The sequence below is a fragment of the Uloborus diversus genome, chromosome 1 (assembly GCF_026930045.1).
Source record: "Uloborus diversus isolate 005 chromosome 1, Udiv.v.3.1, whole genome shotgun sequence".
Lineage (NCBI taxonomy): Eukaryota > Metazoa > Arthropoda > Arachnida > Araneae > Uloboridae > Uloborus > Uloborus diversus.
Window position 1 is genome coordinate 30,868,700 of NC_072731.1, and position 23,363 is coordinate 30,892,062.

Below are 23,363 nucleotides of genomic sequence, written 5' to 3' on the forward strand. Positions count from 1 at the left end.
ATTAATGGATTGGTCCATTAGTGCTGTAAAAAGTGTACCAAAAACTGAGATTCTAAGTATTCTAAAAGAGGCATATGTCAGTGTTAAAAAAAAATGTTCTCAAATGCATTCCCAAAAGTGTAAAAATGTGTGTGCTAAACCATGAAGTGTTCTGATAAGCGTTCTCAGAAATGTTCTAAAAAAGGGGTCAAGAGTCTGAGTTCAAAATGTGTCCTAGAATTACTCTGCAAAACTAAATACTGAAGCTGTCTAGATCCTGAACCTGGTATTCGACTCTAGCAGTCAAAAAAACAATCAGATATGGTAAAAGTGTTCTGGCTAAACCAACCTCACTCTTTTCATCAATTCAGTGTTCAATTTTAAATTTTCATAGTTTTGTTCCCAGTTGATTTCTGGCTGATCAATTTGATTTTTGTACTTCAGAATTTGTAAATAAAGTTAGGCATTGTAAACTACCATAAATGGGGATGTCCGCAAATGATGTTGCGCTTTCAAAGGATTGGGAGTTCGGGAAATAGTTTTTTTTTTTATTTTTTTAAGTTTGTGACTAGGAAAAGGAGGTGGTAAGAAGAAGAGGGACACTACACATCTTTTCATAACAACATGCTTAAAAAAAAAAAAAAAATGAGACATGTAACAAGGGGAGGAGAGAGAGTAAGTGGTAAGATGAAGTATAACACTTTGTGACACGGGTGGGAGGAGGTCAACCATGTTGAAAAAAACTTTGACAGCATTCATGGACAGCTCCCCCCCTCTCCCAAGCTTTTCTTGAAGGGGGTCCACACTATATATTGGTCTACAAAATGGCACCATTGGCTTTAAAGTTTGGGAAGTCCTGCATAAAAGTATTGTCAAATGAATTTGCTAGCTAACAAAAATTAAGTAAAAAAGTTTTCAATAAAACGTATTCTGCAAATTATTTTTATGTTTTTTCTTTTCTTCTAATTCTTCTTTTTTTTTTTCAGAAAGAAATTTCAGAACAAGAGCAAGTTGAAGAAGCAAAAATTGATGATGAAGAACCTCCTCCTGAAACTACAATTTTTGTTAAAAATATAAATTTCAAGACGACCCAAGAGAATTTTAAAAAGGTGTCTGGATTTGTTATTAAAATTTTTAATACAGTCAAAACTGTTTATTTCGACCCTGCCTGTCTCATAAACCTCTCTATGTCGAAATTTTTCAAAAATTCAATGTTTTTTTTACCATATCTATCTTAAATGAATTTTCGCAAAACCCCTATAGCTCAAATTTCGACTACAGTATCTTTTTTGAATTTGATCTCCAGTGATCTCTATCAATAATAGAACTTGAAGACAAAAAAACACTTTTTCTAATATCAGCAGTTATATAGAAGCCTTGTGAGACATACTGACCTTGGAAAACTTTACGTACAATGAGCAAATTTTCTAGGAATTCCACTCACTTAAAAACTGAAGAGTAGGAGCAATGTTGAATTGTGAAAAAGCTTTTGGAATTTTACTGTAAAGTCATTGAGAACAGTTATTTTGTTGCGTTCCCTGGGGTCTTCTCTTCTACTCTAATGTGTAAATTATTTTGATTAACTGGGGAAAAAATCTAAATGTTTTTAGGACAATTATTTATTGATATAACTATTGAAATTAGTGAAATGTTTAATCTCATGTCATACTCTCAACAATATCAATGCAGCAGAATCTGTTAACTCTTTGACTTCATTCCAATAGTTTATCTTTAAAACTTTTACCAAAACCTCTGTACCTGGGAACCTTTATATCTCAAATTTTTCTTCTGTCCCGTGAGATTCAAGATAGATAGGTTCGACTGTATACTTTTAGCAGTAGACTTGTTTTTAGGCATTTCCTGGTTTTGTTAGCAGTTTTCTGTTCAATTTATTTTCTTCCTTTGAATGCATACATCAATTAGCATAAGCTAGCTAATCTTAGTACAGTTTAATTCAAAATAAAGTTGCGTTAAACAACAAAATCAATGTAGTTAGCACCCTTGAAATTATTCTCAAAACTCCTTTACTTGAGTGGGAAATTTTAAAGTTAATATATATATATATATATATATATATATATATATATATATATATATATATACATATACAGTTGGGGCTGTTTAACGACTTTCAAGGGACCGCAAAAATTCGTCCTTAAGTAGAAAGCGTCCTTAAATAGAATACTTTTAACACTATACTGGAACCTCTGGGACTGTGAAAAGCCGTCTTTAAATAGAGAAAGTTGTTAAATAGAGCATCGTTAAAGAGAGAGCCTACTGTATATATATATATATATATATATATATATATATATATATATATACAGCAGAACACCGTTATAACGACGACCTATATAACGCAATTCTCTATAAACCACACAACTTTTCAAAAGTAAACAATAGGTTTTGAAGTTTAAATCCGTCTGTTTTGCTTTGCGAGCATAAAAATTGTTCAGCAAATTAAATTTTGAAAATTTTTCATCTTTCCATCTTAATTGAAAGCTTTTAAATTGAAAATTAGAACTCAAAGTAAACAGAAAATACCAGATAGCTCTTGAAAATGCAGCTGATATGCAAATCATGAAGCTAGCAGTAATGCCACTTTCTTTTGATTGTGAAACATATTTATTTGTGAATAACTAATTGTAATATTGGTGCTTTGATACTCATTGCAGATAAAACTCATTCTGAAGTGCTAAGAAATAGATATATTCTGAATATTTGTATCAAAATTTGTGCAATGACCTATATAACGCAAAAACCTGTATGACGCAAAAGCTCTGGTCCCAAGGTGTGCGTTATAACGGTCTTCTACTGTATATATATATGTGTTTATACAGTAGGCTCTCTGTTTAACAACGCTCTATTTAATGACTTTCTCTATTTAACGACAGCTTTTCACGGTCCCAGATGGTCCACTACAATGTTAAAAGCATTCTATTTAAGGACGCTTTTTGTGGTCCCTTGAAAGTCGTTAAACAGAGAGCCAACTGTATATATATATATATATATATATATATATATATATATATATATATATATATATATATGAAAACAAAATTCTGAATTAAAAGTTATAAGGACTTTTTCAAGTGATCAATCAAAATCTAGAAACCATTTCCCAGACAATATCCATTAACTGCTAAATGCCAACATTCATGGAATTAATCCAAAAAATTCAATAAGCGTTTGAGGCTTTCTGATATACTTTGCTGAAATTTCCTAGCATGTTACAGTGCTTCAAATACCTTTTTTCTATGAAGTGCACTTTCAAGGTTACCATTGAAATAATGAAAACATGTGGAAAGTGTAGGAATTTCTGACAAGCAATTCAAGACTTGTGTTTTAATAGCATGTCCATGCCCTGCCCAGTGAAGAATAGCAAGTCGTGTGCATAAGTTCTGAACCACCGGGTCAACCATTGACATGAGAGAAAATGGAAAGGAATGTAAAGCAAATGGATTACAATTAAAACTGGATTACAAAGTAACAGGAAGAGAAAAAGACCAAAGCTACTCAGCTGTAGATGATTGGTCTGCAAGCCACTAAAATATCCATAAGAGTTAGAAGTGGCAGGGAAAGTATAAATGGCACCTTGATTATTTTCTTACCATGTGCCACCACAGTGCACAGTTGTTTTCAATTTAAGTACCCAAAATGACACACATATCATTTTTTTGCTTTAATACACAGTGAAAATTTACAGTAACTAATTTTCATTATTTATTTTGCTTGCTTGTTTAAAAAAAGGATTCGAAATTTTTGGGTATCCCTATTAATGTTTTACCATGTATTTTTGTTTTTCATTTATCACACTTTTTCCTAAACTGAACAAAACAACTGTAAAATGTTTTTTTTTTTCTTTTTTTCACGAATTTTTGTAAACACACACGAGTTTTTGTGACAGAAAATTAATTATTTGTATGGGTAAAATATGGTTTCTTATGTAAGAAAATGGTCATGTATTTGGTCTTTTTTTAACTATTCGAAGTAGAGAAAATTGTTGTTAACATGATTTTTTCATTCAACATGTATATACATTTCTACTGTTTATTTATCCATTAAAATCTTTTCTGTCTTTCTATGGCTGTTTATTGTAGTTAGGAACCATATACCCTGCTTTTGCCGGCATCCTGCAAAATTCAGGGTTTATAAGTTTATCGTAACACACCCTTTCTAGCATGTCGAAAAAAACGAGGTTTGAGAACTAATATTTGATTTGATGTAATAAACATATGTTTAATTTCAAAAATAATGCGAGTTATATGCATTATCTTAATAAAATTAGTCAATGTTTAAATTTTATTAAAATATTAATTACCAAAGCTATTTTTATTATTCTGATTAAAAAACCCAATTGATTACAAATAATGTTGTACAAAATTTTAAAAAAAAATGAAACAAACATTTGTAATCCAAAAATAAAATGATTTTACAATTTCATAAAGAATTTAATATAGTTGTTCTATGAGCAAAAATTATAAATAAATCACAATTGCCATGATTACTTTTGAGTCAATCATTTTATTGCTGTGGAACTGAATCCCTAATAAATGACCTGCATATACATATTAATTTTATTTTGCTTGTTGTTTAAATATTTGTATTCTTGACCAAATAAACAAATTTTTCCGGTGTCCTTTTTTATCTCTTTATTGTAAAATGAACCTGGAATAATCTGACATGCTGGATAATACAAATTACCCGCAAGCTGGCCAAATTACCATTTGTTTCTAGCTTGCCGACAGTGCGATACATCAAGGAACACTTTCACTTACATTGATAATGCATAAACGCTTCACTTTATGGTTAGCATTTGGTGGTGATTGCAGCACCCTCTTTTTGACTTGATATTACACTAATATACCTTAACATACTGGCCGCCTTGACATGTTTTAAGTAAACATTTAATTAATTCAATTAATTGAAATGTGGTTTCCCTTCCTTTTTGCTAAATACATAAATGTGCAGTTTCAAAATTTTTCCACAATTTTTTTTTTCTTCTGTGTAATTGCAATCAAAATTGTTCTAAGTATCATTGTTTCTTCTAAAATCAAATTTATAGTATTGTTCTTTTTTCCTCTTCTTCATGTATAGCATTTTGAACAGTGTGGACCGATTCATTATGCTGCCATATCTATGAAAAAAGATGTTAAAACTGGTAAGAAGTATTACTTTATTCAATGAACCATAAAATTAATAAATAATAAAATGAACCGAAATTTGACCAAAATTGAATTTTAAAGTACGAGACTGATTTTCTTAGCTTACTGTAACATTTTGTGGCCAGTTTCTATGAAAATACGATTTATTTATTATGTATAAAAGCTTTATTATTAAGAACTCAGTAGAAGGAACACTTCAGATGGCTTCCTAGCTTATATTCAATCAATGTAGTTTTTGATGTTTCAATGAAATTTGATGTTCAAAAACTTAGTAGATATCATGGAAGAAAGGAAATCTTCATTTATTTTAGCTCGTATTTTCTTTCTTACAAAAACTTTGCTTCATCTTGATGCAAAATTTAGTGTTCTTTTTCACTTTTCAATTTCAGAAAATATTGGGATAAGCTTTCTTCTACCCCTAGCCAGTCAAAAGTTTTGTTGTTATTTGTAGATTACATCACAGTTTTACTTTGGAAAAAAATTGTAAAAGTTTCTTTGGTTTGCTTTTAATTTAGTCATGATTTGAACTTTTAGATAACATTGACCTTGAATTATTTTTAGTTGATTAGTTGTATATTTTCAAGAAACTTTTAGTTGAAAATATTTATTTTGAATACCTTAACTAGTTCAAAATTTATATTTTATTAAGTTATAGAAAACATTTGAAGTTGGTTCTTGGAAATTCATTGTAAGGATTTAAGAAATATACGTGATGATTGTTATTAAAGGTTATTTTATTTTAAGTTCTCAGTTAAATATTTTTAGAGGATGTGCAAATTTCCCATATTATCATTTTGAAATGAACAAGTGTCAGGGTTGTATAAATGAAAGGTGGACAGGTTAAATAAAAAGAATGCTTTTATTAAATTAAAAGAAATAGCCATGAGTGTTGTTGCATAGGCTTCAGCTGCAGGCTACAGCCATTGCTATAGAAAAGTCGCGGTTGATTCTTTAGGAAGTCCTACACCGTTTCCCTCACTTCATTGTCTGAATGGAAGTGTTACCCCTATACTGATCTCTTTAGTGATATAGAGATGAGAGGGTTGGCAGGATAAATTTAAACCATACAGCAATCATACAAATTGTTCCCAGCAGAAAGTGTTCAATTTGCTGTTCATGGTGTTTACTTGGCCCAGTGTTTGCAGATTCAATATTACTTGCCTCTCTTCCCAAAAACTTAAACATCAAATGTTCACAGTTGTTCAACCTAAATAGTACTTCCCATTGACTCACTACTCATGACAAGATCATGATGAGATCTTGACAAGATGTTCATCATCCACAGTTGGAAACCCTGCTCCCCTTTCATTATAGTTTGGACCTGGATACATATACGTTTTGCACAACTTAACTTTCAATCAATGATCTCTCCCTACAGCAAGTTTTACTGGGGACAAACTTCCTACCTCTCTTGAAATCTCTGTTCAGTGCCGCTGCTATAATTGCTGTCATTCTGACACTAATACAAGTGTTCACTTCTCATTTCCTCAACCCGTATAATATTTTCAGTAATTTTTCATGTGGTAAAAATAGTTTCAGTAATTTCATATGTTTTGTAAGTAGTTTTTTAAAGACATAAAATTTATGTACAAAATATTTTAATTTTTCTTACCAAGGTAACATGTTGTCCATGGGGTTTGGATTTGTTCAGTATAAAAAAAAGGCATCTGCTACAAAAGCAATTCAAAATTTACAGCTTTCTAAACTTGATAATTATAGCTTAGAAGTTAAGTTTGCTAATCGAGCAACCATGTGAGTATATATTTTTCATTTTCTTTCTGTCTGTATGTTTTTATATACGTGCAGGATAAATTAGTTATTGCATTAAATGTTTGTAAGGATTATTAATTGTTTTCATTACAATTGCTATTTCCTTTATTAATTTTCTTTTTCATTTATTTATTCATTTCAAGATGTTGAGAAACTGATTGATCAGCTTTGCATGGTATGTACAATGTATATATTGCTTTGCAATGTATATCAGCAAATACTTGGTTGCATATGTAGCTGGGTTACTATTTTTTAGCTGGTACAAATCTTATTCATCTTCTTAGTGGTAGTAATTGATTATCTTCTTTTTCCTTGGAAAACCTTCTCTTCTGATTTTTAAGAAAATGTGTTGGAAGTAAAAAATGAAAAGAGCTATTTTTACAATAGAAGATAACTTACTAAAAATTTCACTTGTGAGGGAGGGGGGGGGGGTCTGACTTTTTTTAATAGTACATATTTTCATTTTAACGTTTTAAATCAAATGAAAATATGGCATATTGAATGAAGGAAATTGAAAAAAAAAAAAACTTGAGATAAAATAAAAACTTAAAAACTCTAATTTTGTTATGAAATTAGTTTGAAGCTCTCTTCTTTTAAAATTTCTAAAGCCTAAATCAGTAAGCCAAGTATGAAGATTATATTACTTGATGTGAAAATTCATTTGATCTAAAATATTTGATCCAAATATTGATTAGAAATATATAATCTGACTATCAGCTGTGATAGACCCAAAACTCAATAAACTCGTAAAATTCAATAAATCTCTGCTAAGAAAGGGGGAAGGGATGCTTAAAGCACACAATATGGGGTAATTCTACTGAAAGCATTATCGTATTAAAAATTTAATGTAAAAAAAAGGGGGGGGGGGAGTGGTCAAACAAAATGAGCATGAAAAAAATACCATCTGTTGTAGATTTCTCTGATTCCTGCTGATGTGCTTAGAGCTTTTACAACATTGTCCTTTAGCTGCTGGTACAGTTGTGGCATGTTGATAATTTGTTTCGAAGATTGACATCTTTATTAAAGAATTATAATCCTAAATCCTAATATCAATTAGGATATTGAGGCAGTGAGAACCAAAGGGATGCAAGTGCAAAAATTAAACACTTGTAGATATCTAGTACAAATGGTAGGCAAACCTCTTCTTTGTTTTGGAGCAAGAAATAGTATTAGTAGTCCTTGTAGGTGCTGCTATATGGCATCATTTATTTAAAAAAAATCAATGGAAACCTACGTAGGATCAGTGGCATAGCTACAGTCTCTGCCACCCAAGGCAGTTCCTTAATTTGCGGCCCTTTTGTTGAGAAATAGCTTATACATTAAACGATTAAAAGCATTGAAAATAAAACTAAAAACTTATTTCATGACAAAAAAAAATCTATTTTTTTTCTTACAGAAGAAAAAAGAGAGATCATCGAAGGAGGCTCCTTGAAAGAAAATAATGATTAAAAATAATTACTTTTAATTTTAATTTAAAAAGTAAAAAGCTAGACATTTTACTGATTGAACAACTTTTATTTAAATGAGTGACTAAACATGCAACTCACTGTTTAAAGGATTTTTTTATGCAATAATATTAACAACAAATTAGTTAGAGTTATGGTGAAAATTTTGATGATTGATGAAAATTTTTCTAATGAAAATTTGGTAATGAATGACCAATCAAAGCAATTGCTGAATCAGATAGATAATGCAAGCTCAGAGATGAGCGATAAATTGTCGACCCTTTGCGGCTTCTTTCCTCTTTCTCTTGTAGTCACTTTTAACAAAAGCTTTGGAGATTTCATTGTTTTCTCCCCTATATAGCTAAACTCTACCAAGGCTTCACTCGATGCGCGTCTTATCACGCTCAGTCATTTCAATAAAAGTTGTATGAAATCAGTGAATCAAACAAAAAACCGGCTGGACTCCAGTGACATCTGTTAGATTTTGTGGCAACTTTTAACTATATAAACCATGGGTGCAAGACTTTCCGTCTCAGGACGGATTTCCGTCTTGGACAAATTTCCGAGACGGAGGTCGGGACGGAAAGAAATTTGATGACTTTTTTTCAGTTTTTACTTAAAAAAGAAAAATTGAGTGTTTGAAAAATATGCTTTAATTACTGGACCGTTCCATAACCACGAATTGACATCGACATTCTCTCGGTTTTTCCGCCATGGGCTTGTTTTGTTTGCAGCGTGCTTTTGGAGGAGTGGCTTTTCGACTCGCGCTGTTTGACTTTTTTTAGGTATAGCTCTGTTATTTCCAACTCACTGCATTGCAGACCGAAGAGTTGTTCGCTATTATCCCTGATTTTTCGAAATAATCGGCTCTAATTGAAAATTTAGCCTTTTCTCACGCTATTTTCAATCATTCTTTCGTTTTTTTCATTTGCGGGTTTTTTTTTTTGCAAACTTTACACGCATAAAATGAAAATTATGTACGGTCTTAAAATGTCTTAGAGTTGAATCTGAATCACCGATTGAGAGTGATTGCTGACAAGATGAAATGTTTTCGCCACAGCAAAGGGCGTCCACGTACCAGGTAAAACGGAAACTATCAAGGATTTTGAATATTTCAATGAAAATGGGAATTTTGGATATAATCAAGGGAAAATTTCAAGCTGGTTGGAAACACCGATGGGCAACCATTCCTGCATTTTTGACAAAGACTCTAGGAATCACTAAATTCCAATGTCATTGAATCTAACACTCGCTAGAATGGAAATATGAGAGGGGGGGGTAGAGAAAGGAAAGGAGAAAAATAAGGGCAGCACGAATTTGCGAAAAAACGCTGCTCTTGCAAAGAGGGTAATCAGTTCGCAAATTAACCCACGATACTGAGGTCTTAAAACGTTGATGTCTTGGACAATCTAAAAGGGGGGGGAGGTGTTACTCAAGGGTTACAGTATAAAATATCAAAAAGCTGAATTGAAAGCCATTTTTGAAGCTAGGAGTGGTTCGATATTTCTCCTCTGCAAACTCTTAAAAATTCAAAAGTCAAAGTTTTAGGCTGTCTTTAATGATGTAAAAGGGGAGAGGGGGGAGGTTTTAAAAAAAATCAAAAATTGGATTCTTAAAAACACTAATTTAGGCAATCTTTGGTGAATTTATGAGAGATGGTTTTGGTGTTTTAACATAAAAATGTTTTGTAGCTGATGTATTAAAAACTATTTGAGGCTATAATTAAATGGACTTGAGTGAAATGGCATTTGGGACCCTCTCCCGAAAAGTTTGTAATTGAAGTCTTAAAACTTTTAGGCTGTCTTTGGTAATGTCAAGAGGGAGGGAAGGGACTCTCTTTAGTCGAAATTCCGATACTGGAGTCTTAAAAGAGCAACTTTAGACCTTCTTGGGGTTCGGGGTTCCCCTTTCCCAAAAAATATTCAAAGCTGAAGCATTCAGAACTCAGTTTTAGGTAATCTTTAAAAGACTTAAGAAGAGGGAATTCGAAGGCTTTCTCTCAATAAGTTTTAGAATTTAAATTCTTAAAACTTCGGTCATGAAAAGGGGAAATCGCAAATTTAAGTCAAATTTAGTGAACTTAGGGGAAGGAGTTTGGGGGGGGGGGGTCTCTCTGCCCGAAAATTTCTCCATGCTGAAGTATTGAAATGCTATTTTGGCTATTTTTGAGTGAGTTAAGTGTTAGGGAATTCAGAGTTCTTTCTCGAAGCATTTTCGACATTGTAGTCTTAAAACTTTGGGTTGTCTTTGGCGATGTGTGGAGGGGAGTTTCTCTCTTAACAGAAAAATAAATCTTAAACAAAAACTTACACTGCGTTTAGCAAACACGATGAAGGGGGGGGGGGCAATCTTTGGATGGCTTAAGGGGGAATGGTGTAGGAAGGTTCTTTCAAAAAGTTTCCAAAATTAAAGTATTAAAACTTTTAGGCTGTCATAAATCATGTTTATAGGTAAGAGAGGTACTATTCCTACAAAACAATTTAGAAACTGAAGCCTTAAAAATTGAAATTTAGGACATTTGTGGTGAATTCAGAGGAAGGGTTTCATGAGTTCTCTTCCGAAAATGTTTTGATGCTGAAAATTTAAAGCGCTACTTTAGGCTATATTTGAGTGCCTTAAGAGAGATGTGATTCGGGAGCCCTGCTTGGGGTTAGGATTCAGTTCCCCTATTTCTTTTTTTAATTAATGAATATTGGAAAGCATACCTTGTTTAAAAAATATATCTACTTCACTGAAGCGATTTTTTATTGCTAATTTCACCACCTGCCATCTTATAAAAGAATTCTTCTCTTTATAAAAGAAAAGAAGACTGTGTGGGGGAATGGTACCAATTCATTATCATTAGTTGGCCATACCCTTCCCTTACCTTTCCTTCAATTCTGGCTTGTTCTCGCTACCTTATGTAGACATTCCGATCAGAACTGAATTATGTTGCAAAAGTGAAAACCTTATGTCCTAAGTGATTTTATTGCTGCAATAAAAATGTTTACGATCGACAAAAACTAATGGTGCGGCGCTGCGAACCCTTTTACCCCTAAAATTATCCAACATCGTCTAAAATTGCGTTTTTGGAACTTCAATTTCGAAATATTGCCGAAGGAGGGTTCCTGAACTCCATCCCTTCCATAGTGCATTCAAAAAGCGTATAAACGTTATGAAAGATGGAGAACAATTTCATTTTTAAAACTTCAAATTCTGGGAGAGCCCAGAGCACCCCCCCCCCCCCCCTTTCTCTAATGTTTTTGAAGTTTGGACTATCGGTTTGAAATAATTAAAGTAAGAGTCCCTGAACCCCTCCTTTCCCAAAACTTTACCAAAATGGCCTACTATAGCGTTCTTTGGACTTCAATTTGAAAAAATTTCTAGGGAGAGTCCCACAGATCCCCCCTCCACTTATTGCCGGATTTTAGATTTTATGGAGTTACGATGTCAAAACGCTTAAATATTACAAATTTAAATCAAACACAGATTCCAAAACTGGCATTGTTAAAATCTACAACATTAATACACATAAATTTTTCCTTAAGCCTGCATGCGGACGGGGGGGGGGGGGGGGGGGGACTGAAAATATTTTCCGTCTTGAACACATCACCAAACTTGCACCCGTGATATAAACATCAGATAAGTTTATTTTTAAAGTGAATAGTATTCAAAATTGAGTTCAAAATTAATTAAGTTAATTTAAAAGCGGATTTTTTCTTCCCGCAGAAAAATGTTTGAAAAGACATTTTAGGTAAAAAGTGAAAAAATATGAAACTTCGTTTTCAAGAAAAATTAAGTTTTGAAACAAAATCACATGAATATAACCTGAGAAAGATGTCTATCTAGTTAAATCAATGTTAATTCCATGTATGAAAGAAATTTTTTGGTAAATTATTCCAACTTTTCGTAATGAATCATTTTAAAAACTATTCGAGTAATGTAACTGCAAACCTTCAATAAATATAAATAGGAGTTAGCATTTATTGCAATTTATACATTAAATAACAATTTCAAACGAGCTTAAAGAGAAGTTTTCTGTTTGAAAACGTATGTGAATAAAATCTTTTGGAAATACTGTTTTTCTTTCTTCTTCTTCTTTTTTTTTTTTTTTTTTTTTTGAGGGAAAGGGAGGACAGGGTAATTTCTACTTCCAATTAATAAAAAACAAATATTGGAAATTTCGTCTGAATGAAGTTATGCATAGTATTATAAAATTAAACATTACATCTTATGGACGAAACCATACTCTATTAAACATATGAGCTATGCTCAATAATTTGTATCAGGAAAAATTTTTTTGTAGTTTTATTATGCAGAAATTAATTACATATGCTTCATCAAACACAATTGATAAATATATTTATCAGTTAAACCATAAAACAAATGAAAGTAGTGATTGTTTCTCATAATTATTACTGACCCAGGCGACGCCTGATATATTTGCAAGTTGATAAACATATTTATGGAAACATTCAAAAAGCTTTTAGTAGTTTTTTTTTCTTACTTTAAAGTTTAATTCAAAATTAGTTGTTTTTTAAGACATATTCTGAAAATAGTGAATATCTCAATTTGATATCTTTATTTTTTTCACAATAAGAACTAATAAAATGTACAAAAAAGAAAAATGCATAAAGATACAATTTTTTAAAGAAAATTATGTAGAAAACATATCAAATAAAATTTTTACCATGAGACTGATTGTTAGTGTATATCATTATACATTACAATTTATATCATTAAGGAGTATGTTGTATGTTAAAGAACAAGAAATTTAAATTATGAAACAATAACAAATTCACTAGTAAAAACATGCCATTAAAAATTTCAAAAAAGTAAAATATGGCAGCTTATCATTTAAAGTTTTTTATAAACCTACATTCCAGCATTTAAAAAAATAATAATAAAAATTCCTTCTTTTTTTTTTTTTTTTTGAACAAAACTTTTGATTGTTGAAAAAGTAAATAAATAAAAATAATAATAACAATTAAAAAAATAAAAACAAACCTGTTAATAAGGTAAATGGTATTCAAATGCTTACGCATTGTGAGGAAATTTAAAGGGGAGAAATTTTGCCACATAAATAAATTATGCCACAAAAAAACATGAAAAGTTCCACAAACTTTTAAATTATTTGCTAAAGATCAAATAAAAAGAAGCCATTAAGTAGTATAAAAAGTGACATTAAAATGAAAAAAAAAAATTTATCGGAAAATTAAATTAAGCTATTTAGTAATCCGCCAAATCAAAACTAAACAGTATTAAGAAGCAACCACGTTACTGTATCCAGCCAAAGATTGATTAAAGTGTAAAATAATTTGCCAAATAAATATATCAATTATTTAAAAAACAATAAAAGTTCCATCGAAGTATCAGAAGAACAAACATTGGCGGCAGTAATTTTAGCAATAAAAAAAAGTTTTCGCCAATTTCATGTGTTCCACGAGGAGATAATTCCTCCATGAGTTTAATGTGAATATTAAATGGCAAGAAAAATAATGCTACCAAATTGTTGTCAAATTTTGTGACGCCAAAGGATTATATATATGTGTGTCACGATGCATTTCAAATTTTTTGTGATTATTTTTCATTTTATTTGTTGCCCCCCATATTTGTTTTTTTTTTTTTTTTTTTTTGCTTTTTGGTTTCAATAAAATGAAGCTTTTATTGTTGTCAAATATTGTTTATTTAGCGGATTTTTGTTTACATTTTACTGAAACTTTCAATGTTGTTTTGTGGGTGGTTTCATTTACTGGGAGGATTATTGAAACTTTTAATAAATATATAGGTAATAAAACTATATGTAATAAAACTTTAAATGCTTTTGATGATCTAATTTATTTATTTGTCAAAACAGTATGTTATTTTGTCTTTTTCGTGAATATTTAATCAAAGAAAGTAAAATAATTTGCCAAATAAAATACGAGCTATTAAAAAATATGAGAAATATCGTTAAAATATTTCGCTTAATCGATTTCAATTCTCCGTTGTTATTTGACATAATCAGCTGAATAAATTAACGGAGTCATAAATTAAAAAAAATTGAAAGTGTGTAAATTTTGTAAAATTAGAAAAAGAAGCAAACATACAACGATGTAAGCTTAATTTTTCAATTTTCGCCGACGATGATGTAAGTGCAAATTTTCAGTTTTCACCAAGGTAAAGAAAAAACTCACTAAGCCAAGCGACGTACCTAAAATGTCAAAAGGGAAAATATGTATTGCAGTCTTACCGATATTGTGAGAATAAAATGATTATTGTCGAAATCTTGACAATTGCACCATTACCTCCTTTAAATATGCAGTAAAATACTATATAATTTATAAACAGCAAGGTTGCCTTCTTAGCCATTTTTTTTAATTTAGAGGAAGAGTAATGTTTAAATCCCCTTCTTGATATCAACTCACATTAAATGTCTCAAAAAATGTATACGTAATCCCTCGGCCTGACTTACTAAAAGTGAGGTCCAAGGCCCACACTGCTTTGGAGTCCCCTGTGCTTCAGGGATGCATTTTATCAGAAGTGAACTCCAATGAGAAATAGTTGAATCCTGAGTTGGGACCAGCTTTACCTGAAAAGAGAAGTTATTTTCCCTGAAAAACAGACCTGTTACGTTGTTCCGACATCAGTTCTCCCTGTACTATGTTAAAATTTTACGTTAAAGATTGAAAAGCATTACTTTTTACTGCAGAAATAATACGTTAACTAATATAAACAAATGATTTTCCCTGATTATACTACAGCGCTCTTTTACGGGCAAGTCGGCGCCTTTGATCTTTTGAGTAATGACTGAGCCTGATAAGACTCGAATCAAGTGAAGCCTTGACTCTACACTACAAAAAAAATGAGGAAAAACCCTTGTTCCTTGATTTGCCTCGGCCATTTGTAGCTTCAGACAAAGAGGAAAAAAACAACAGTAGTGCTGATGTGTCCACAAGAAAAACATATTTTGTTTACTAGAGAATTTTACTATCTTGGTTTCATACCAAAACCTTAATCTTCAATGACTATTTTTTCGCCTCAAGTTTTTTTATGCTATTAAAAGCATATTGGGAAAATACATTGAGTTATTTTTCCCATCAAAAATGTCAAATTGCCGCCTCCTAAAATCTACCGCCCGGGGCAGACCACCCCCTCCGCCCCACCCTAGCTGCGCTCCACTGCCTAAGATCTGAACTTTAAACACTTTTTGCTCTAAATTTAAGAAAGTCCATTTACATCCCTTTGCTTCTCACTGTCTCAATTGTTGATTTTTGTTTCCAGAAATCATTTTTATCATTATTGTTTTCCAACTGTCAATAAATGCATTGTAATTTCAAGTATGTGCCATGTTAATTTTTTTCTCTCTCTCTGAGTTGCATATCCATGAATTCTTGAGTTTTCAAATATATATTGACTTTTGAATTTCCTTACATGAAGGGAGGAAGGAACTTTTAATTCATTGTCCTTCAGAAAGTAAAGATGTGTATTTTTTTATTATTGATTCTGTCTTTTTCTTCCTTTTCTTAGTCCATCTGCTGCAACGTATAGGAAAAGATCAGAAATTAAAAAGCAGCTCACTTCAAAAATTTTAGTTAGAAATATTCCTTTTGAAGCATCAGAGAAAGAAGTCAAGGACCTATTTAAGTAAGTTTTAAATGTGTCTTTTTTTTTTTTTTAATTATATTTTTTTCTGCTTTTAATTATCTAGTGTGCAGTCATCTTAAAAATTTATAAAAATTTTGATGTACAGGAAACTACTGATTGTCTTCAGCTGATTTTATCCATGACCGTTCACACTTTCGAGAGACATTTTTTCATGCTGATGAGTTACTAAATGTCCTCTAAATGCATGTGATAATCCTTAAATGCATGTGTATGTACTAAGGTGTAGACAACCAAAATACTCTTTGACCACCCCCAAAATTCTTATGAGATTATTATATACACTGGTGGACAATTGCTAAGGACAGATGGCAATAGCAGCATTAGCAACCACAAAATGGAAGGCAAGGAAATATGGAAATTAGCATAAGTTCGGGACACTGTAAGAAGTGTTGGAGTATACAAATTTTAGACTCACAATGTTGCTGGTCATGTGAGAGCACTGATAAGAAATGTAAAGGATAGGGCGTGTAATGATCCAGGGTTCGTATGGGTCATGGAAATCCTGGAAAGTCATGGGAAAAAAATAACAAAATTTCAGACCTGGAAAAGTCATGGAAAATTGAAATTTTCATTGAAAGTCATGGAAATTTATTTCAAGTCATGGAAAAATTACCTAGACAAAGAGAAAGGAACAGTAGCTTAAGGAGCATTAAAAATCTGGAATGGATTAACAGTATAGCACATAAAAGCTATTAAAAGTCAAAAATTGAACAATCCAAAAATCAAATCTGAATTTTGAAATTTCATTGCAGCCGCTTGCCATTTTTCGTGATGTGATTTTACTGCCTGGACATCTTATTTTGAATTTTCTGTTATTTTCAACACTTCTTATGTTTCATATTCTGTAGTAGCAAAATTTCACGTTCTTAGTTTTGCCACACCCGCTCAAAAAAAGCAATTCAGTTGCATGCGAGTTCGATTCCATCACTCGTAAGGACTTTATTATTAAATTTATCAGAGTTTATCTTAATTTGTTGAATGTTTTAGAAAATAAAGATCTTAAGTCAGGCAATAGAATACAGAAAAAGAAGAATTCTAATGCTCTAAAACAGTAGTGCCCAACATACGGCACGCAAAACTAATCCATGTGATCCACTGCTACGTCCAAGTCGGGAATTAAAACGTGTTCTGGAATTTTTGAACCTATTAATTTATATGCATTTGAAAATATGCAAATTTGTAAACAAAACAAATATACTTTTGAATCAGAAGATTGATTCATTACTGAATGGTTTTTTCAAAAAAGATCTGGTTTAGAAACATAAAGAACTAAACTATGTGGCTTTACTTCAAAGAACCAAAATACTGTCAAGTTACGTGGATGATTAAAGGCACTGTTGACACTAAAAGGCAACTTTTGAAGCAAATTTATTGAAACTTAGTGATGAATCATTCAACCTTTGTCCCGTTCAATATCATTCTGCCTGTTTCAAAAAAAAATATCAGACATTTAAGTATCATCATATTCGATTCAATGCATTTTTACTTTACTTAAATTTATATGATGAAGACCAATAAGAATAATTTAGTTTTTTAAGTGTGCACTTATATTTTTTCCAATACGAGTAAGTGCTTCAATGAGGCTGTGGCATTCATATAGACGTTTTGCTAATGCTCATTTCCAAATATTACCAAGTTTGAGATTAAATAGTGTTATTCTCTTCGTGTAACGAGGTCATGAAAATTTTCATTGAAGTCATGAAAAAGTCTTGGAAAAGTCATGGAATTTTCTCATTCAAATAGAGTATGAACCCTGATGATCATTGTTGTTCAAAAGCAAAGTTTGACGGGAAAGAATCAATTGACAAACTTGCATTTTTTGGTATGTCTTCCCGACATCCCTTAGATGATTTTATGGGTGGCCATGTGGTTGGCAACGTCAAAGAAGGGCAAAAAAATTAAGATGTTACCAGGGTGTTCGACGTCAGCCACAGGGTTGTTTCTAGAGTTTGGAAATCATTTCAAACAAATGGAATGTGTAGCAAATGTCACAAGGGAGGTTGTGTATGAAATACGATGTCAGCAGAAAATTGGTACTTAGTGCTAGCGACGAAAACGAACCAGCGCAACACATAGCTGCTGATGTAGCAAAGCAGTTTGCTGCTGCTACTAGCAAGCAAATATCCCAAAGAACTGTAGCCAGGCGTTCAAATGGCGTAAGACTATATGCTCGTCAGCTTGTTTTGTACATCCCGTTGTCTACAAGTCATTGTTTTGCTCATTTGCAATATATTTGGAGAGAGGTCGACTGGGCTTGTGTACTATTCTCATGAAAGCAGGTTCAGTCTGTCGTCTATTTGTGGATGACAACAAACCTGGCATGAGAGTGGGATAGCATATGAGTCTGCAAACATAAAAGAAAAGGACTAGTATCTTACAAGTTGTGTCATGATATGGGTAGGATTATGATCAATGGCCATATGTCGCTTGTATGCTTCCAAACAAGACTATGATGGCTAGCGATACATTAATGATGTTATACTGCCTCATGTTCATGTGTTCTGTGGTGCTGTGGGTGATTAATTCGTTTCCATGGATGGCAACATAGCATGTCATTAACTATTGCTGCCCAGGAGTGTGTAGCTCGTTCAAAGTATTCAACCCATCGGATAGCCAGCTCGTTCTATAGATCTGAATCATATTGAAAATGTTTGGAATGTTTTGGGGAGCAGCCTTGCTGGTCGACAACACCCTCCAATAAGCAAGGACACCCTTATCCATGACTGAGAGAAGAATGGCATAAATTGCCTCAACAGCTAGTGCCGTAGCCACACTTTCTGCTGCCCGGGGCGGTTCCTCAATTTGCTACCCTTTAGCTAATACATTAAAGAGTCAAAAGTATTTAAAGTTAAAATAAGAACTTATTTAAGAAGAAAGGAAACTAATTTTTTTTCTTCATATTTTTCTTGTAGAAGAAAAAAAAAGAAGTTCAGGGCCCCACCGAAAAGTTCTTAAAGTTAAGTCAAAATTCGCAATTTTAGTAACGCTAATAGAGAATAGGCTTGGAGCTCCCTCTTTTTCGAGGACATTTTTCAAAATTTAATTGTTATGCAAGGTTGGATATTTTTGAATTCGAGAAAATATTGAAGGATCCGGGCGCTGTCCGGAAAGTTTTTTTGACTAGACTATAAAAAACACAAATGTGTAGGCAGTATTTAATAGTGTAAGGGCTTCCTACTAGATTCCCCCCCCCCTCGAAATATTTTCTATGCTAAAATCAATTTTTGGCTATCTTTGATGATGCTAAAGAGAATAGGGAACTTTCGGGGAACACTGGAAATTTTTTGATAGTGATGTTTCAGAAACGTAATCGTAGGCTGTCTTTGGTGGTCGCCAAAGAGTGGCTGAATGTTTCTAAAAATGTGGTGAAGTCAGATGGCTCTTTTGTTTCCCCTGGAAATGTTTGGAAAATAATATCCTAAAAACGCAATTTTAACTGTTGCTTGACCGACAACGTTATGAGGGAAAAGCCTGATGCTGGTTTCTGAACCGAAATTTTTCTCAAGGTCAAGTTCCACCACAGAAATTTTCCTAATTTGAAGTTTTAAAAACGAAATTTTAGGGTCTTTTTGGTTTCTCAAAGGAGTTATGATTTCCTTTTTGATCCATGCTTGAGCGAATCACTTAATGTTGACAAACTCAGAAGTTGCCGCCCAGATCACGAGCAATACTTACTAAGATCCGGTGCTGCTATTATGAAATTTGGATGAGTCTTTTTTTTACTGATAGAGGATGATTAGATAAAGAGACCCTATAAATTTAACTAACCATACGGTGATTCATGAGATGGAAAAGTTGTGCATCTAAAATCATTACTTTCATAATTACTTTCGATGTAAATGTAAAAGGCTTTGCCTCTTGACATTTTATTGATTAAAAACACTTTTCATTAAAATGAATGACTAAATGTGATACTGATTTTTAAAGGAATTTTGTTGATATAAAACAGTAGTATTAACAGAAAATATTGAGTTGTGAATAAGTGCTTTTATAAAGTGTACACAAAATTCATTTTGTCTTAGTGAAAATTTTGTAATCAAGGACCATTTAAAGCAATTGTTGAAATAGATATATTGTTTCCTCCCCCATAGTAAACCTTTACAGTGAAAAAAAAGTCCCTTAGGTCCCTTGATTTTACACTGCAGCCTCCCTCAGTCTGTAGATTCAGACGAAAGATGAAAAAAAAAAAAAGAATAGTGTGGAGATCTCTACAAAAAACGTATGCTTTATGTTAGAGTAATTTTATTATCATAGTCGTGCCAAAACTTTTCAATTCAAATATCTTTTTTTTTCCTTCTAGTAATAGATAAACAGTCTGATTTCCTTATTGGGAAAATGCATTGAATTTTTCCGCTTCAAAAGTGTGAAATTTCTGCCTTTAAAAGTGCTGAACAGGGCGGACCACCCCCTCTGCCCCACTCTAGCTACGCCACTGCCAACACCTGCTAGATAATGTTTTTTTTCTTTCCAATGGGCTGTATAAGAGATCCATCTCGAGGCATCTGGGCCATAATCAGACCTAGTGCAACAATGCATCAGTCTTTCGTGTGTCACCATTGAGGCTCTACTGCTGGATAATGTTATGTAAAACATCATATGACGTGTGGAAGCTTGCATCGTTGTCCAAGGTAGCCATATCGGATATTGACCGGAACACCTGGGGGGCGGTAATTACATTTATTCACTTTTATGTATTCAACCCAAAATGACTGTTTCGTCCTTTAAACACTTTTCAACGCCTTCTTGATTTCAGAGCACAATACATTATCGTCATTGCAATGTTTAAGAGTTCTGGCATTAGTTGATTTCACTTGGCATCGAATTACTTACTTTTTTACGCACTGCGTAGCCCATTGGAATCCGTCCTTAGCAATTTTCCACCAGTGTATATTGAATGAATTTCCTTTGTACATTCCTATATGCAGATATATGTCACATAACTCAAAAGCAGTAGGCACATAGGTTTATAGTTCAATAATCTAAACCCTTGTATTGGGTTTGGGTGTGCCTCACTTTTTGGCATTCCGATGTTCCAAAAAGGCTCTGTGCTTGTTTTTAGTGAAAATTTAATGAAAACTGAAGTAACGTCAGAAATTGGTGATTACTTGGCTATATATCGGCAAGTTTTTGTTGGCAACTTTGTTATATGTTACCAAGTTTGCAACACATTTTGACCTAAGAATGAGATGTTGGAAGTTTAAAGATATTAGCAAAATTGCTGTAGAATCATTGTCAAACGTTATCAGTATTTCTATAATATGAGTCTCTAAAAAGTTGTCTTAACTGTAATGGTTTTCATTAATCCAAGAATATAAATATTTGAAGTATTCTGCTCATACTAGAGGTCATTTTTCTACTGTATTTGTGTTCCTTTAAAATATTCCATTTAGTGTTGGCTGTTACGACTTCAGATCACAGATGCCAACAAAATCATCAAATGTCTTCACATTTAAAAGTGCTAATCTCTCTATTTACTTTGTGCCAAATTGTGTTTCCTAATGTTTCCTTCTGCGCCTGAAAATTATTGGTTGACCAATTTCAAAATAGTATTTTTTCATTCCTTAAATTTTGAGCTTTAAAAATCTCCAATCAGCTTCCTAATAATCCACTGTTTGTGATTGCTATTGCTAAGTCTTCTATCTAATTTATTGTAATTAATTGAAACTAAATGCAATATATACAGTGGCGGACAGAAAAAACTGCATCGCTTGTAAAAATTTCTATTTTAAAGAATTGCTTGAGAAACTTTTGTTGCATAAAAAGTAGGCTTTAGTTGACATATTTCAATAAAATTTAAATCGTCCATGCATTTAGGAGACTAGCAACAAAGTGATGATATCAAACACATGTTTTGATCATCCTTCACCATAAGTAGCTGGGAATACACTGTAAATTTCCGCAATTAGTTTACTAGCTGAGTGCGATAATTTTATGCATTTTTGTGAAAGTATCTCATATATTCACAAAGATGCAGTTTTTTGTTCACCACTGCACGTGTGTATGTATATAAGATAAATACACCAGTAGTGAACACTTCAAGGTTACTTGTATAATTTGAAGAAAAAAATGAACAATAATAATGTGATTATTATATGGTAATTATAAATAATATATGTAAATATGGTCATATGATATTGGTACTTAATGTAACTATCATATTGAATCAGTTTTATTTATCAGTTATTTGAATTTAAAGCAAGTAATGTAAATTCTTCAAATGGGAGAATGTCAGATGGCCACTACTGAAATTTTCTGATTTTGGAGTGACCACTAATGGATCAAAATTGAGGTTTGGGAAAAAGTGGATAAAAAATGTTGAACAAATTGAAATTCTGGCATTTTTAGAAAATGGGACGATTAAGGAAGAGTTGGGCTATAATACGCTCATTGAGTTTCAAGAGAGGTAATTTATATTGTAGACCCACAGTTTAAAAATATACTTCACTGTGGCTACTACTAGTGCTCTATAAACTGTGAAGTGGCTACTACTGAAGCACTGGCCACTACTGGTGTGTTTACCTAATTTGTTGTTTTATTTTTTTTTTTAAATATAATAAAACTAATTGAAAATGGCTTTTACAGGGAATTTGGAACTCTCAAGTTTGTAAGACTCCCTAAAAAGATTGGAAGCTCTGGAGAACATAGAGGCTTCGGATTTGTAGAGTATGTGACCAAAAATGATGCTAAGGTAAGCTGAAGTTTCATAAATTAAAATGTGCTGTCTGAAACCTCTTACCAGTTGTGTACAATAACATGCCCAACATTGTTGGGCATGTTATTGTACACAACTGGTATTGTACACACAAAAAAAGGGGAAATAAATAAAAGTATAAATTACTGTCTGAAAATAGTGAGGAGGCCCAGGCACCCTCCGGCCCCTCCCATAAGTCACCACTGATGGAATTCAATGATTTAAAAATCAACTTCTTTCAAATATTTTAAGGAAAAATTTTAAAACAAAGTACAATAATTATCTTCCTATGGAATGTATCTTTCGGAAAAAATGTAATTAGTTTGAAGAAACAGGCTAAAACAATAAAATATGCTTGTTAAAGATTGCTTCTAGCAGAGAGAAAATTCACCCGAATGTGGGCTCATAAAACAAGTTTTCTCACAAAAAGGAAATGGTTCACCTGGAGTTACTAAGTACTAACTTGTAAACTTCAGTTTATACAGGGCACATACAAAAAAAGTTGGGACATTTTTTCAAGATTTTTTTTAAACACCTAGTTCTCATGTTTCGTGGAATTGTCCTTTAGTGGTTTCTGCAGCTGAACTATCACTTCCTACTAAGTCATCATAGTTGTCTTATATTTCACCTATTCAAATATTTAATCAGAGTTGCTTTTGATTTTGAAATCCCCATTATTATAGGCCG

General features: G+C 32.3%; 1 protein-coding gene across 1 annotated transcript in view; it reads left to right on the forward strand.

The window, feature by feature from the left end:
- The window catches only part of LOC129228676 (probable RNA-binding protein 19), a 207,377-nt gene that overhangs the window by 56,368 nt on the left and 127,646 nt on the right, over positions 1 to 23,363 (forward strand). Inside the window, exons 19-23 of the mRNA XM_054863363.1 lie at positions 966 to 1,088; positions 5,077 to 5,140; positions 6,761 to 6,896; positions 15,848 to 15,964; positions 22,568 to 22,673. Of these exons, the coding sequence (XP_054719338.1) occupies positions 966 to 1,088; positions 5,077 to 5,140; positions 6,761 to 6,896; positions 15,848 to 15,964; positions 22,568 to 22,673 (546 nt within the window). The remainder of the gene's footprint in view (positions 1 to 965; positions 1,089 to 5,076; positions 5,141 to 6,760; positions 6,897 to 15,847; positions 15,965 to 22,567; positions 22,674 to 23,363) is intronic.